Source organism: Saccopteryx leptura, chromosome 2 (genome assembly GCF_036850995.1).
Source record: "Saccopteryx leptura isolate mSacLep1 chromosome 2, mSacLep1_pri_phased_curated, whole genome shotgun sequence".
NCBI classification, from domain to species: domain Eukaryota; kingdom Metazoa; phylum Chordata; class Mammalia; order Chiroptera; family Emballonuridae; genus Saccopteryx; species Saccopteryx leptura.
In genome coordinates, this window is record NC_089504.1 from 133,245,850 (window position 1) to 133,263,108 (window position 17,259).

Here is a 17,259-nt window from a genome sequence, read left to right on the forward strand (position 1 = left end):
TCCTTCCTCTATATTTAATGAAAACAAACTCTCAGGAAATAATTTTATATTTATTGTATAATTTTAGTAAGAATTTAAACACAATGTGATACATCTTCCAGCATGTTATTCACCTCTTAATTATAGGACAAAAATCTTTTCCCCAGGTCTGCAGGGTTTTAGGAGTAACTCCTATGGATGGGTGTGTGGTGAGAGCAGGATTGAACGTACATTCCTTGCATTGAGCTCACATATCTACTTACATATTACCCTGCCTCAGTTACACCATCAGGGAGCCATATGCTTTGGAAAATATAAGGGACTAGCTTCATCAAATGGCCACTGAAGAAATGCAATTGAAATTGAGGCTGTTTGGCTCAGCCCCATAGCCCCATCCTACAGAGAGAAGGTCAGGAAATTTTATCTGTGGGTATACAGTACCATAATTCAGGCCACAATCTTCAGAGACCTTTGCTGAAAGAAACTGACAGTAAGTTTATTTGCAGGGGAGTCTTAGTTTGAGTGTCAGAGGATTACAGACAGAGATCAGCCAAGGAGTTGGCATGGAGGTAGTACTGACCGATGCCTTTAGGTAGAAGCAGGAAAGAAACTGCTATTGTTCTCTTCCTGAGAACTTTTTATGGGAGCTGAATGAGAGGTGCGATGGCAGCTGAACATTTGTTCCACTCTCGTCAACCTCTTCTCGTTCCTGGGATGCCTTGAAGCAGGCAGGAAGCTGAAGTGGTCCAGGTGAAGGGGGCTGTCATGGTGTGCACCACTCAGAGCTCTGTGTGAGGGGGGCTCAGGGCAGTGCCCCAAAATGTGGATTCTTTTTCTCTCCCAATTTTTCCTCCCTGCTACTTTTCTCTGCTATCTATATTGTTGTGAAGGCAGGAATTTTACTGGGTAAAATGAAATGTTCCTTTGAATATGTTCCCTTTTTCACTTTCCTTTCTTTTTCATTTATTTGTCCCCCCCCCCCTCAATTATCTAACACTATTTGAAAACCTATTAGGTGACAGGACTATTCTAAACACTGAGGAAACAGAAGCTACTAGACAGGAGCTTTGCTCTCAAGACTTACACATTAAAGGAGAATATTCATCTCTTCCCATTTTCTAGGATCATCTCAGAGGAAGAACTCTTTAGAAGGACCCATCATTCATTCCTTAATTTGTCAACAAATAGTTACTGAAGATGTGTTATTTACTAGGCTTTGTTTTAGATGTTACTTGTTGAGAACAAGGACAGGAGGAGACACTTATTTTGTTTTATTTCTTCCTAAGTTATTATGGAGTTATAGATCTTGACGGGAATTGTTTAGGGTGAGAACAAAGGAGAAGTTGGGTCTCACAGTACCAAAATGGGACTCTCTCAAATGCAGTGGGATATTTGCTAGTGGTCAAATAGGCTGATTTATACTTTGGGCATAGACAAAAGTAAAAGAACAAAGGAGAGGCAGAAAGGGGAGGGGTAAAAAGGACAAGAAATGAGAGGGAAAAGCCATAGTTGTAGAAACGGCTGGTGAAACTGTGAGGATTTCCAGTGTGGCGGCTGGGCCCCCTGTGGGTGGGTGTCATCTGGTCTGCGAAGTTCCCCGAACTTGACTGGGGAGGAGCACCGGGATCGAAAGGACTAAGGCTTCTGCTTTGGGAAAGACCGAATGTTGAAATAGCTGAGTGGTGATAACTCTTCTTGCCTCCTCATCTTTCCCATGACTTTTTCTCCTGATGAGGCAGTGGAGCCTGGGTTAGAAGGTAAGCCTGGGCTTCCTGGCCAGCATCCTCCTCAGAGCTGCCTTCACCTCCTTATTCTTCAGACTGTAGATGAGGGGGTTTAACAGAGGGGTCACCACACTGTACTGCATGGAGAGTACTTGCTCCAGGACTGAGCCAGATGCTGTAGTCATGTACCTGGAAGGCAGTTGCACAAAGGGACAAACTGAGCTCAGGACAATGGCCACAGTACTATTGGCAATGACGGTCTATCCCATTTCAGAGACTCTGCAAAGAGCGTCCTCTGAGCTGAGCCGACCAACACTGGCAGCAGCACCTAGAAATGAGTGTATGGTCAGTGAGAAGTCAGGCATTTCTGCCCTCACATGCCTCCAAACGCAAGTGATCTTATGCAGAACATTATAAGAGCTGCCTTGGGGAACAGGACGTTTAGCAGCAGCAGATCCAGTACTGCAGGTTAGAGGAGAACTAATAATCCATACATTTCTGTAGCTCTTCTCACTCTTTAAACTGTCTTTCTTTAACAGCTGTGATGATAATATAAGGAATTTTGATTTTCTTTCTTTTTTTTTTTTTTTAAATACTTTATTTATTGATTTTACAGAGACAGGAGAGAAAGGGGAGCGTGGATTGGGAAGTATCAACTCATAGGTGCTTCATGTTAGTTGTTCATTGCTCGCTTGTTGTATGTGCCTTGGCCAGGGCAGCCCAGGGTTTCAAACCGGCAACCTTGGCATTCCAAGCCAAAGGTTTATCCACTGCGCCACCACAGGCCAGGCTGATTTTCTTTTTTCTATATATTTAACCACATGTTCTCATCCTGTGATCATTGTTTCTTACAAAACTGTATGCTTAGCTATTTTTACAATGCTCAGTGGAACAAGCATTTTGTCTTTTTAAATTCATTTTTCTCTGGCTTAAAAAAGAAGCAATGCTTGGTAAATAAAATAGAGGATAAAAATGTGCTAAGCACAATATATGAACCCAAAATAATAAGATTCAGATTCTGGATGCATCTCATTAAATGCCACTGGGAGTATTTCCCAAAGAAGCATTACTTTTTTTTTTTTTTAAGCAATGGTACCATCATCATTGAAGTGTTCTTTGTGAGTTCTGGTGTGCTTGGTTATAAAGGATATTTGTTTAGCTGTAGTTTTTCATTCATCTAATTTATCTCTCCTAATATTTTGGTCAGGTAGGTAGGAGAAAGCTTGTTGTTTCCTTATGGTATATGAAGAAATGGAGAGAGAGAATGATGAAGAGATTTGTCCACAGTTTCAGGTGAGGCCTCCCATTCTTTTTGTTTGTTTGTTTGTTTGTTTTTTGTGACAGAGACAGAGAGACTGAGAGAGAAAGACAGATAGAGACAGACAGACAGGAAGGGAGAGAGATGAGAAGCGTCAATTCTTCATTGTGGCATCTTAGTTCATTGATTGCTTTCTCAGATGTGCCTTGACTGGGGTGCTACAGCAGAGCAAGTGACCCCTTGCTCAAGCCAGTGACCTTGGGCTCAAGCTAGTGACCTTGGACTTCAAGCCAGTGACCTTTGGGCTCAAGCCAGCGACCATGGGGTCATGTCTTTGATCCCATGCTCAAGCCAGCAACCCTGCGCTCAAGCTAGTGAGCCCGTGCTTGAGCTGGATGAGACTGCGCTCAAGCTGGTAGCCTCAGAGTTTTGAACCTGGGTCCTTAGTGTCCCAGTCCAATGCTCTATCCACTGTGCTACCACCTGGTCCTGGTCAGGCTCTCCTAGACCATTCTTTATCATCCATTCCCACCCCTGGCTTCTCTCCAAGTCACATGCAGGTGAGAAAGTGAGGAGCAATTTGTGCAAATCCATCTGCATTTTACTAATAGAGAGCACAAGCCATAATGATTGTGTCTTCTGGGAGCAAGGACTCTTCAGTTGGAGCTGTTTATGTCTGAGAGAGGCATGGGAAGAAATAATATGAAGTTTTAAGTCAGTAAGACTTGTTTTAAATTATGACTCTATTACTAGCTTGACTGGGATTCTTGAGAAATTACCTGGTTACTCCTGAACCTCAAGTTCCTTACCTGAAAAGGGGAATAATATTTCTCTTGTAGGATGATACATACCAAAATCAATTATGTAAAGTCTGGGGTCTTGTAGGTGCCTAATGAATAACTATAACATAAGTAAGCTTTGGGGGCATGACATTCCAGCAAGCAAGAAAGATGGGATCTGTTTCAAGGATGATATGTTTTATTTTTTGTCTTGCACTGAATAAAAATCTACTAAAAGGCTCCCTGATTTCCTTTTGAGAACTACTAAGTCACAAGTTAATGAAAGTAGGAACATTTTTAGTTCTTGTATAAGCCCATTTTTTCAGAGTAGACCTTTGAGGCCTCAAAAATAAAATGGCTATTTTGTAATTCACAGTGAGTCCCCAGCAGAGCCAGAAGCAGAACCTGGCTTTCCAAATCCCATCACAATTACAGTCCTCCTGCTTTGCAACATTCTGTCCTGCAGACCAAGGCCACTTCAGGGTGAGGAATATCCTACATTTACATTCAGGAGGTATAATATGACATACCTGAACATTCCTGAGCCATAAAAGATGGTGACCACAAGGACATGAGAAGAGCAGGTGGAGAAGATCTTGCTCCGACCCATAGCAGAGTTGATCCCCAGGGCTGTCATGATGATACGGGTGTAGGAACCCAGCAACAAGACAAGGGTGCTGAAGCCCAGGACCACCACGGTTGTCAAGATGGAGGCAACGCTAACGTGGGTATCAGAACAGGCCAGCAGGAGCACTGGAGGAAGCTCACAGACAAAACTGCGGATAAGATTGGGTCCACAGAAGTGCTGTTGAGCCAGGAAAAGGGTATTAACTAGGCCAGTCCCAATTCCTATGGCCCAAGATGCTTCTACCAGGCCAGTACATACCTTCCTGTTCATAGCCACCATGTACAACAGAGGGTGACACACAGCCTGGAACCGGTCATAGGCCATGACTGAAAGGAGGCAAGCTTCAGTGGCTCCAGAAAATAAGACCAAGGAAATCTGGGTGAAACATTCAGGAAAGGATATAGTCTTCCACTTGGAAAGAAGGTTCTCTAGCAGTTTAGGCACAATGATTGAGGAATAGAAAGCATCCAGGAAGGAGAGGTGACTCAGGAAGAAGTACATGGGGGTGTGGAGATGGGAATCAGCTCTGATCACCAGCATCATCAGCAGGTTCTCCGTGAGGATCAGGAGGTAAATAATTAGGAACAGTACAAAGAGTGCTACCCTGATCTGAGGGTTGTTGGATAGTCCTAGGAGAACAAACTCAGTGACTGTGGTTACGTTGCCAATTTCCATGGAGCAGTCAGGTTTTCCTTTAGAGGCACAGGAATGAAAAAGAATGCTCAAATGGTTTATCAGTCTCAGAACATGCCCAGGGATGAGGCATTGTGTGTAAAGCTTCACGGCTGACCCACAACAGGTCATGCAGCAAAGGCAGCCCTGACATGTCAGTAACCTATTGGCCAAGGTGGAGAGGTGGGAAGGAAGAGTGTAGAGAATCAGACCTAGGAGGGAAAGAGAAGAGAACAGAGATTATCCAGATTGGAAAAGGAAAGGAAGGGAGTTGGGAACAGATGCCAGAGCACTGAGAAGTGCTGTTCTCCAGTTCCAAAAGGAACTGAGTTCAAACCACAGGTGGGCTGACTGGCAGAATGAGTAATAAATGCTTTGGTTGACCATCTGGCTGACAGACCATGATGAATGAATGAATGATAAGGGTATTGTGACATTTGATGATAGTATAAGACCTTTCTCTGCCACTGTAAATTTGTGAGTTAAAAAACAACAATAAGCCTGACCAGGTGGTGGCGCAGTGGATAGAGCATCGGACTGGGATGTTGAGGACCCAGGTTTGAGACCCCGAGGTCTCCAGCTTGAGCGCGGGCTCATCTGGTTTGAGCAAAGCTCACCAGCTTGGACCCAAGGTCGCTGGCTTGAGCAAGGGGTTACTTGGTCTGCTGAAGACTCATAGTCAAGGCACATATGAGAAAGCAATCAATGAACAACTTAGATGTCGCAATGCACAATAAAAAACTAATGATTGATGCTTCTCATCTCTCTCCATTCTTGTCTGTCCCCGTCTATCTCTCTCTCTCTCTCTGAAAAAACAAAAACAAAAACGAAAACAAAATAATTTCATTAAAAAAGAAATAGTCTGAGAAAACTATACAGTTTCTGAAGATAATTTCATTTGAGAAGTCCTAAAGATTGAGGAATGATATTCCGTGGGTATTTCTGATACTAAGTGGAAACTCCTCCCCTCCTGTGTCAACCCAAGCAGAAGTGGCACACAGGGTGCTTTTTGGTTTCATGGAAGCCAGGCAGGAGGAAGTCCTCAAAATGGAAGTAAGGGCTGTACATATGAGTTACCCCGAGGCCTTCCCATTCCAGAGTTTCTGTGAATCAGTAATGTCCACTGTTTGCACTATAATCTCAGGATTTAACATAAGAGTCTATGAAGATTGAGTTATTCTCTGAATTGGTACCAAGATATTTAAATAAAACCAAGTCAATCTTGAACCATCTTCTCCATATCACAGTGATGGTAAAAGAAAGAGAGAGAGAGAGAGAGAGAGAGAGAGAGAGAGAGCAAAGACACCCCAAACACAAACATCTGGTAAAATAGACAGTTATAGGGTTTGGTCTAGACCAGAGGAAGGCAAACTGGTTACTTGTTTCCTCTTGATAGGTAACCCAGGAAGATGATAAATGAGGATTCGATTTCTAATCATGGCTTGTATACTCACAGGTTCCCAGAGAGGATGTTTTTAGGAGAAGATGGGTTTGAATGAGAAGGAGATTTGTCTTCACCTGGGCTCTCTAGGCCAACAAGAGATGTTCTCAGTGGAGCATGCCTGAACGGAATCTGTTTCAACACTGGAGCAAAAGCCCCAGATATGGTTAGAGCTCTGTGACTTCACTGACGTTGTTCTTCTTTTAGAAGATGCATAGGTAGAACTTCTGAGCAGGGAAATACCCCTGCAGTCTTTCTGTTCAAAGGAAAGCCTTTTTGACTCTGCTGTCCAAATAACAACGGCCACAGGGACTTGATCCCAGGTGGACCTGGGAGAGTGAGGGAGGTCCCTGGAGAAGCCCTTAAGCAGGAGGCCTGCTTGGAATCTGAATGAGTTCTCTAGGGCCAACTATTTCTACTCTGTATCACTCTTGTTTCAGTGAGCTGCATCATGTAAGAAGGGCCCAGGGTGGCCAATAATTTCTAAAGATAAAAATACAGAGTTCTAAGGTTTTCTAGTTTGAAAGGTTGGAATTCCCTCCCTCCCTGCTTGCCTGCCTTTCTCTCTTCCTCTCTCCCTGAATCCCTCTGCCCTTCTCTTCCTTCCCATTTTCTTATGTTTTAAACTTATATTTGTGATTATAAAAAGACAATAATGATAAAAGGCAAAAATGAAAAAACATACTGAAGATATTTTAAAAAATAAAAAGTGATTAGAGCTATATTAATGATAAAAGAATAAAAATGTATCATGTTATCCAAAATTAATTATTTTATTTGTTGCAATTCAAATAAAATCCAAATAGCTAAAAGAACTTCAAAACAAAATTTTAGCTGTGGTAAATACTTTTTATTATGGCTCCTGGTTGAAGGCTGAGACTTTTCCAACATGGCTCAAGACAACTCTACAAACACAATGACTCATAGACGAAGCTGCACAAAATTTACAGATGATAATTCAGATTTGGTTTTTGAGTGGAAGAACTAGGCACTCGGTCCAGAAAAGATCAAAACCTGAGGAAGACTTAGAAGCAAGCCAAGACAAAGATTACCCTGTAGAGAAGATTCAAAATAGAGTAGACACTGTCATATCAGCTACACTTCCTCCCAATTACATACCCTCATCACTGCATTTGTGAACAACCCTTATCTTGGGATTGATTCCAGAGAGCAACTTGCTAAGGAAATTGGAATTCCAGAGTCAAAATTTCAAGTTTGGTTTCAAAATCAAAGATCTAGATCCCATGTCCAGAGATAGAAAGAACCTGGACCCTTTAGAACAGAAATGAGACCAAGCTCAAGATCTCTGACACAAGAGAGTTCAAGGTACAGAAAGTACACAGGATGGCACCAATCTCATTAACAACAGTCTTATTTCTCTGGACCAGAACAGGATGGATCAAGAGACAAATCAGTGTGTTTGATTCATCAGCCAGGGCTCCAAATCTTTCTCACTTTTCCTGGGAACATACTCTTCTGAACATACCTTCAGCTTCTCCAGATGCTGAGCCTTCTGGAGATGGCAAACAGGACTTCAGGAGGCAGACAGATACAAGGCACCACACAGCTCTACTGACTAAAGCTGGCTCCACAGTTCAGCAGAAATCAAGGACCATGAAAAGAAACTTGTTCATATCGTTTTTAAGTAATAGTAGTATTGATGAATTCAGGCAGAAATTATCAATAGATGTGCGATATTATGATTTTTAAGAAATATATATTTGCTCTTCATTGAAGGAGCTCCTAATGCTTTTGGAATTTCCTATGATGATAGCACGGGAAATTCCAAAACAAATAAAGTGTTACTTGTTATTTTAATGAGTGACTTTTGGAAAGCATCTAGGTATGGAGGCTGGTAGCCAGAACCAACCACATATTAGAGGGTTGGGACTTTCAACACCATTCTTGAAACTCCAGAGAAGGGAAAGGGGTGGGAGGTTAAATCAAGCACCAATGACCAATGATTTAATCAACCTTGCCTGTGTAGTGAAGCCACCATGAAACCCAAAAGGATGGGGTTCAGAGAGCTTTTGGGTTGGGGAACACATGGCGATCGGAGGAGAAGAGCGTGATGACCTGGAGAGGAGAGGTCGGGGAAGCTCTGAGCCGCTCCCACATACCTTTCCCCATGCATCTTTTCATCTGGCTGTTGATTCAATCCTTTCATTTTCTTTGTAATGAATTAGTAACCTAGTGAGTAAATGAGTTTCCTGAGTTCTGTGAGTTGTTCTTGCAAATTAGTAGAATCCAAGGAAGGGGTCATGGGAACCCCTGACTTACAGTTTGTGTCTAAGATTGTCATTTTTCCCAAGAGGAAAAAGCATTGTTTTTTGTTTTTTTGACAGAGACAGAGAGAAGGACAGATAGGAACAGACAGACAGGAAGAGAGAGAGAGATAAAAAACATCACTTCTTCATTGCAGCTCCTTAGTTGTTTATTGATTGTGTTCTCTTATGTACCTTGACTGGAAGGCTACAGCAGAGCAAATGACCCCTTGCTCAAGCCAGCAACCTTGGGCTTTAAGCCAGCGACCACGGAGTCATATCTATGATTCCTTGCTCAAGCCTGTGATACCATGCTCAAGCTGGTGAGCCAGCGCTCAAGTTGGCGACCTCGGGGTTTCAAACCTGGGTCTTCTGCATCCCAGTCTGACTTTATCCACTGCACCATTACCTGGTCAGGCTATCAATGTTTATCATTATTATTCTTTTAGGATTTAATAAACTTTATTTTCAAATACTTATTTTAGAAATAACTACTAATTATAGAAAAACTGAAAAGATAGTATGCATCTAGTTTTACCTAGAAATATCTTACATTAATATATTTGTTAGAATTAATGAACCAATATTAATATTTTTTGGATTCATTTTTTAATGGCTGTGTTCAGTACAAACCAGAGTGTTTAAATTCACAAGTTTTATTAATCTTGGATGTTTTTATATTACTAGTATGAGTATCAGTTTCATTAACACATACCACTTTCAGCAGACAGGTGGATTATTTTCTAGCTGTTATAAATAGTAAGGTAGGGTGTCCTGTAGAAGTGCTTAGTTATTTGGTGAGTTATTTACAGTTTTTCATTTTCTGCCATTTCTTGTTGGTGAACTATTTCCTGTGCTGCTTGCTGCATTTTTTTGAGCTTTTCCAGAGTCATAGATTTTAAGGGTAAAAGTTTGGGTTTAGACAGCACCATTGTGGTTATATCTCCCGCAGATACCTGTCCTTATTTTGGAAGAACTTCCCAGAACATGGACCTCACTTCTGTTATATCTGAATTGTGGGCTATAGTTTTGCAGATGCTTCTTTTCCCAGTTGGCTCCAATACTAATATATTATTAACTAATACTCATAATTTTAAATTCAGATTCTTTTTAGCTCTTGCCTAATGTTTTTCTGTTATTGTTCCAGGAGTCTATGTAGAATAATACCACATTGTATTGAGTTTGTCATGTTGTCAAAAAACCCACTTGGCTGAGATAGTTTCTCAGACTTTCCCTGTTTGTAATGACCTTGACAGTTATGAGTAGTATTTATTGGTCAGATATTTGGAAGAATGTTCTTAAGTTTGAGCTTGTTTGAAGTTTTCCTCATGATTAGACTAGGGTTATATGTTTTTATGACAGAGGTAAAGTATCCATTTTCATCGTATATCAACAGTAAATACTGTCAACATAAATGATCACTGTTGAAGGTTACCTTAGTCACATATCTCAGGTAGTGTTTGTTAGATTTATCCACTGTAAAGTTACTCTTTTTCCTCCACCTTGGCTTTTATTTTAATACTGTATTCTTTGGAAAGAAGTTATTAAGTGCAGCTCACAATTATGGATTGAGGAGTTAGTTATTCTCTACCACTTTGAGGGTGGATAAGCTACATAAACTATTTGAAATTCTTCTGCATGGGAGATTAGTTTCTTCTCTCCCATTTATCTATCTGTTCAATTCTTTTTTGTTTTAAATTTTTATTAATGTTAATGGGGTGACATTAATAAATCAGGGTACATATATTCAAAGAAAACATGTCCAGGTTATCTTGTCATTCAATTATGTTGCATACCCATTGCCCAGAGTCAGATTGTCCTCCATCACTCTCTATCTAGTTTTCTTTGTGCCCCTCCCCCTCCTTCCCCTCTCCCTCCTTCCCTCCCGCGTACTCCCTCCCCCACCCCTGGTAACCACCACACTCTTGTCAATGTCTCTTAGTCTCGTTTTTACGTCCCATCAATGTATGGAATCATGTAGTTCTTTTTTTTTCTGATTTACTTATTTCACTCCATATAATATTATCAAGATCCCACCATTTTGTTGTAAATGATCTGATGTCATCATTTCTTATGGCTGAGTAGTATTCCATAGTGTATATGTGCCACATCTTCTTTATCTAGTCTTCTATTGAAGGGCTTTTTGGTTGTTTCCATGTCTTGGCCACTGTGAACAATGCTGCAATGAACATGGGGCTACATGTGTCTTTACGTATCAATGTTTCTGAGTTTTTGGGGTATATACCCAGTAGAGGGATTGCTGGGTCATAAGGTAGTTCTATTTTCAGTTTTTCGAGGAACCACCATACTTTCTTCCATAATGGTTGTACTACTTTACATTTCCATCAACAGTGAATGAGGGTTCCTTTTTCTCCACAGCCTCTCCAAAACTTGCTATTATCTGTCTTGTTGATAATAGCTAATCTAACAGGTGTGAGGTGGTATCTCATTGTAGTTTTGATTTGCATTTCTCTAATAACTAATGAAGATGAGCATCTTTTCATATATCTGTTGGCCATTTCTATTTCTTCCTGGGAGAAGTGTCTGTTCATGTCCTCTTCCCATTTTTTTATTGGATTGTTTGTTTGTTTGTTGTTGAGTTTTATGAGTTCTTTGTAAATTTTGGATATTAGGCCCTTATCTGAGCTGTTGTTTGAAAATAACATTTCCCATTTAGTTGGCTGTCTGTTTATTTTGTTGTCAGTTTCTCTTGCTGAGCAAAAACTTCTTAGTCTGATGTAGTCCCATTCATTTATCTTTGCCTTCACTTCTCTTGCCTTTGAAGTCAGATTCATAAAATATTCTTTAAAATCCAGGTCCATGATTTTAGTACCTATGTCTTCTTCTATGTACTTTATTGTTTCAGGTCTTATAATTAGGTCTTTGATCCATTTTGAATTAATTTTAGTACACGGGGACAAGCTGTAGTCGAGTTTCATTCTTTTGCATGTGGCTTTCCAGTTTTCCCAACACCATTTGTTGAAGAGGCTTTCTTTTCTCCATTGTGCGTTGTTGGCCCCTTTATCAAAAATTATTTGACCATATATATGTGGTTTTATTACTGGGCTTTCTATTCTGTTCCATTGGTCTGAGTGTGTATTTTTCTGCCAATACCATGCTGTTTTGATTGTAGTGGCCCTATAATATAGTTTGAAGTCAGGTATTATAATGCCCCCAGCTTCATTCTTTTTTCTTAGGATTGCTTTGGCTATTCGGGGTTCTTTATAGTTCCATATAAATCTGATGATTTTTTGTTCCATTTCTTTAAAAAATGTCATAGGAATTTTGATGGGAATTGCATTAAATTTATAAATTGCTTTGGGTAATATGGCCATTTTGATTATATTTAATCTTCCTATCCAAGAACAAAGAATATTTTTCCATCTCATTGTGTCTTTTTTGATTTCTCTTAACAATGCTTTGTAGTTTTCGTTATATAGGTCTGTTCAATTCTTTATATCACTTTGGTTTCATGAATATTTTTCATTTTGCATTATAATCCAATACTATTTTATTTGTTGCTCAAATTATTCCAGCTTTGGTCATTGAGACTTCTTAATTGGCTCCTGTGCCCCTTTGACACTTACCCATCATTGTGTGTGTGTGTGTGTGTGTGTGTGTGTTAGCACTTTCTTACTTTCTGTTAATATAATGTGCTTCAAGCTCATCTTTTATATTCTCTGCCCTAGTCCTAGACTCAGCCATTTCTTCAAGGATCCCTAGTTCCTATTACTAGAAAATGGTAATAGAAACCAAACTCTGGGTGCTTGATATGACTATTGCTACTGATGTTGTTGCTTCAGGCCTTCTCAATTGATAACAAGAAAATATTTGTGTGCATACTAACTGTGTATATACACACATATCTATAAATATATCTATATGTAACCATCTGTAGCTATTTTAAGTTAAACATGAGTTTATATATATTGATGTTTCCAACTCTAACATGTTATTATATGGATCATTTTAGCCTTCTCCCCTTAATTATCGGTAAACTCCCATTTCAATAATGAGAATCATGGCTCCTATCATTTGCCATTTATTGAGTTAAGTATTCATGAATAGCAGTATCTGAATTGTTAATCCATTCCCCTGTAAGAAACAAATTTATCAACTACAGTACAGTGTGTATATACAATTGCTTTTGTCTTTAGTCTTACAAATTCCACTAATTTCCAACATTATCTAGATAATCACTTTTCCCCTTAACTACTGCAGTGAGGTTGTTTCATACAGTTAGGTTGCTTTATCACATTCTGCATTCCAACCTGGGATTTCCCCAATCTCCAAAATTATATATTTTAATTTGCACATATTAAAGTTCACTCTTTTTTGCTGTACATTTCAATGAGCCTTGATGGAGGCATACTGTCATGTATCCACAAATATAATATCATACAAAATAATTTCACAGCTCTAAAAATCCCGTGTTTCATCTATTCATCCATCCCTTCCTCTTTTCCCCCTTAACTGGCAACTACTAATACTTTACTATCATCTAAGTGGACTAGTATAGGTTGTAGCCTTTTTATGTTGGCTTCTTTTATTTATCAGTATGCATTTCAGATGTTTTTTCATGGCTTGCTAGCACATTGTTTTAAAATCACTGAATAACATCCCATTGTATGAATGTACCACAGTTTGTTTATCCATCCAGCTACTGAAGAATATCATGGTTGCTTCCAGTTTGGGACAATTATAAATACAGTCAGTTCTAATTATCCATGGTACTTATGCTCTATAATGTAATGAATTAGTGAATTTGCTCCTAGTGGAAATATAGGATCAGGTTCCTGTGAACTTCTGGTCACAACATTTTTATCAATTGATCAATATATAACCTTGTTTTCCATGTGTTTCTTTTTAAAGACCCCCCTCTCTCTCTCATATACATATGTATACACACACAAACATAATATCTACCTTTGTCCACTCCTGTATATATATATATAAAATAATTATAGTCTTTGAATAATTTAAAACCAGGGACTTTGGAGGCCATTTGTGTTGGAGGAAAGTCAAAGCACCGAGTGACTTTTTGTTTCCATCCTGAGGGAGTGAAGATCGAGGTCAAGCACTTGTGACTGAAAGCAGTCACGTCCAGGGAATTCCCAAGGATGTGGGTGCTTGGTCCAACTGGAGCTTTCTGCAGGTTAGGAATCAGACAGCAGATGATGTGGTGTTATGTCCCAGAAAGGGCAAGAAAAATCTAATCAGTTTTTCAAAACTAAATAATAAAATTTTACACTGTATTCTGCTTGTTAGTTTCTTATGCAAGATGTCATATTTCTGCTTAATAAGTTGGATAGCTGACCTCTCCAAGGCACCTCAACCCTGGGGAGATTGGGGTCCTCCACTTGCAGTATTGTTGTTGCTGCCTCATTCCTTTGTGGCTCCTCTTCATGAAACCCTGAACATTAACAACAATTTGCATTATATAGGTTCATTTGCCAATGTCCTTGTGAAACAAGTCAGTGTCATCAGTGTTAAAAACCTGCTTTTCCACATAACTTTTTTCCTGTGTAACACTTAATAGGTATTTTAAAAATTCCCCCATAGCCTCCTGATCTTAAAAACGTGTATCACCTGAAAATTTAACAGTTTTGATGTTATATTGCCTTTTGAAACATGTGAGTGAGCCAGCACTAGCCAATAATGCTTAGCATTTTTCTCATCCTGGGTAACATGAGCGTACATTTGTTTTGTTTTTTGTTTTTTGGCTTCACAACAATGTGGTCCATTGTGCTTTTTCCTTTTTAAAAATATTTTTAGGCCAGTTTTAGGTTCAAAACAAAATTGAGCATATGCCTGACCTGTGGTGGTGCAGTGGATAAAACGTTGACCTGGAATGCTGAGGTCGCCAGTTCAAAACCCTGGGATTACCCAGTGAAGGCACATATGGGAGTTGATGCTTCCTGCTCCTCCCCTCTTCTCTCTCTCTCTCTCTCTCTACTCCTTCTCTCCTCTCTGAAATAAATAAAGTCTTTAAAAAAATAAAAAATAAAAAGAAAGCATATGAAATAATTATATATAAGAAAGTTGAACATATGCCCCCGCCCCCACACAAGCATAGCTTCCTTTACCGTCAACATCTCACACCACAGTGGAGAGACCTCACAATGATCTTCTCACTGTCTTAATAGTTTTGCCTTTTCCAGAATGTCATATTCTTGGAATCAAATAGTAGACAGCTTTTCAAACTCACTTTTTTTACTTAGTAATATGCATTTCCATGAATTGATAGCTGTAAGGTATTTTTCCCCGCCAAGAAGGAAGAAAGGGGCCAGAGCCACCAAGTGTGGAATAACAAAAGGCTTTATTGAGTACAGTGCATCCCACCCGGCAAGGTTCCCTGGCCCCAAGGAAAGATGGAGGCCAGGGAAGTCGCAAGGATTAAACCGAGTGGAAGATATTTAAAGGGTCCCTCTAGGGAAGTTGAGCTAATATGACGTGGTGAAATCTCACTGGCTGGCAGATGGTCGCTTTTTTCTAAAGGGTTTCTGGGAAGTTTCTTTTGGGCCGCTTGGTTGTGGGCGGTCCTAGCCAAAGTTCACGGGTCTGGGTTCCCCACGTGACCATCCCCCATTATCCACTGACCTTACAATAGCACATTACTGCTGAATAATATTTCATTGTCTGGATGTAGCACAGTTTCTTTTTACATTAACTTATGAAAGGACATCTTGTTTGCTTTCAAGTTTGGGGAATTATGAATAAAACTGCTATAAGCATCCATGTTCACATTTCTTTTTTAAGTTAGAAGAGGGGAGATAGTAAGACAGACTCTTACATGGGCCCTGATCAGGATCCACCTGTCAATCTCCCCCCCCCCATCTTGGGCCAATACTCAAATCAACTAAGCTATTTTTAGTTCCTGAGACTGAGCATTCAGACCAACTGAGCCACTGGCTGCAGGAGGGGAAGAAGAAGAGAAAGGGGAGAGAGGGGAAAGAGAACCAGTTGGTCACTTCTCAGGTGTGCCCTGACAGGGAATCAAACCCGGAACATCAATATGCTGGGCTGACACTCTATCCACTGAACCAACTGGCCAAGGCCCCAGGTGCACATTTTTGTGTGGGTACATTTTTAAGTGTGTTGGGGAAATACCAAGAACCATGGTTGCTGGATTATATGATAAGAGTGTGTTCAGTTTTGTAAGAAACCACCAGATTGTCTTCCAAAGTGGCCATACCAATTTGCATTCTCACTAGTAATGAATGGGAGCATCAATGAAGGAGAGCTCCACAGTCTCATCAGCATTGGTGGTGTCATTGTTTTGGGTAGGCCATTTTAATAGTATGTAGTGGTATTGCATTGTTAATATAGTTTACAGTTCCTTAATGACACAGATCTGTGTCTTCATATGCTTATTTGCCATCTGTATATCTTCTTTAGCGAGGAATCTGTTATTTTGCCCATTTTTAAAGTAGGTTGTTCATTTTTTGATGGTTGAGTTTTAAGAGTTCTTTGTATATTTTTTATTTATCTTGGGTGTCATTTGCAAATATTTTCTCCCAGTTTGTGACTCATCTTCTCATTCTCTTGACTGAGAAGTAAAAATTTGAAGGTAAGTCCAAGAACACTTTTTTGGGTGGAAGGGAGTAAAATTTTGCTTGTTTTTCTGGATGAATTTTGCTATACATTTGTCAACTTCTATAAATTGTCTTATTGGAATTTTATATTCTATTTAACTGTGTTTGGAATTGGAAAAACCACTAAAAGCGCTTTTAATATTATTGAATTAGCATTAAAACAGAAGGCATTATATGTAGTTTCTGTTTTCAATAAACCCCAAAATTATGGGGTCTCTATCATGTGGGGGAAAAAGTCTTTATTATTTTTATAAAGTCTTTTGTTTTTCTTTTCTTTAAATGATTTACTTACATTGATTCATAAGTGCTCTCAGAAACCCCATGAGGCAACCTCCTAGGAGAGGTACTTCTCCACTAAGTAGATGAGAAAATACAGAGGAACCGGAGTTTAAGCAACTCTCCAAAGGCTACAGGGCTGACAAATTTCAGAGGTTAAATTCAGATCCAGGCAATCCAAAGCAGGCATTCTTTATACTCTTCTATCTCTCCAGGCTGGTTTGCTTTTCTAGGAGTCAGTGTTCCTTCTCTCAGGGTAGTGCTGGATAAACAAGTTCTTGGTTCTTCCACGTTCTGTGTTCCAAGCTCTCCACTGTGATTTTGTTCTTAGAATCCTCCTCCAGATAAATTGCAGTTATATGGGTTGTTACTATTTACTAACTTACAATCACATTCTAGTACTTTTAAAACAATTTTTATTTAATGATGTTTGGAGAGAGCAGGGGGAGAGAGAGAGAGAAAGAGAGGGAGAGTGAGAAATAGGGGGAAGAAGCAGGAAGCATCTACTTATAGTAAGTGCTTCCTGTGTATGCCTTGACCAGGCAAGCCCAGGGATTTGAACCAGCAACCTCAGCATTCCAGGTCAACACTTTATCCACTGCACCACCACAGGACAGGCACATCCTAGTTCTTTTACTCTGAG

At 39.8% G+C, this 17,259-nt stretch overlaps 1 protein-coding gene across 1 annotated transcript; it reads right to left on the reverse strand.

Annotated features, from left to right (window-relative positions):
* Positions 1-1,729: 1,729 nt before the first annotated feature.
* On the reverse strand, positions 1,730-5,043 carry LOC136394947 (olfactory receptor family 5 subfamily BS member 1 pseudogene). The gene is made up of 2 exons (XM_066368833.1): positions 4,271-5,043; positions 1,730-1,892 (listed from the first exon to the last, which is right to left on the reverse strand). The coding sequence occupies exons 1-2, from the start codon at positions 5,041-5,043 to the stop codon at positions 1,730-1,732; spliced, it is 936 nt and encodes a 311-aa protein (XP_066224930.1).
* Positions 5,044-17,259: the final 12,216 nt, after the last annotated feature.

Excerpts from the sequence above, each read along its gene's own strand:
- LOC136394947 (XM_066368833.1), bottom strand. The coding sequence starts at position 5,043 with ATGGAAATTGGCAACGTAACCACAGTCACTGAGTTTGTTCTCCTAGGA. Across the intron at positions 1,893-4,270 it reads TATGGCTCAGGAATGTTCAG|GTACATGACTACAGCATCTG; the intron begins GTATGTCATATT and ends ACTGCCTTCCAG.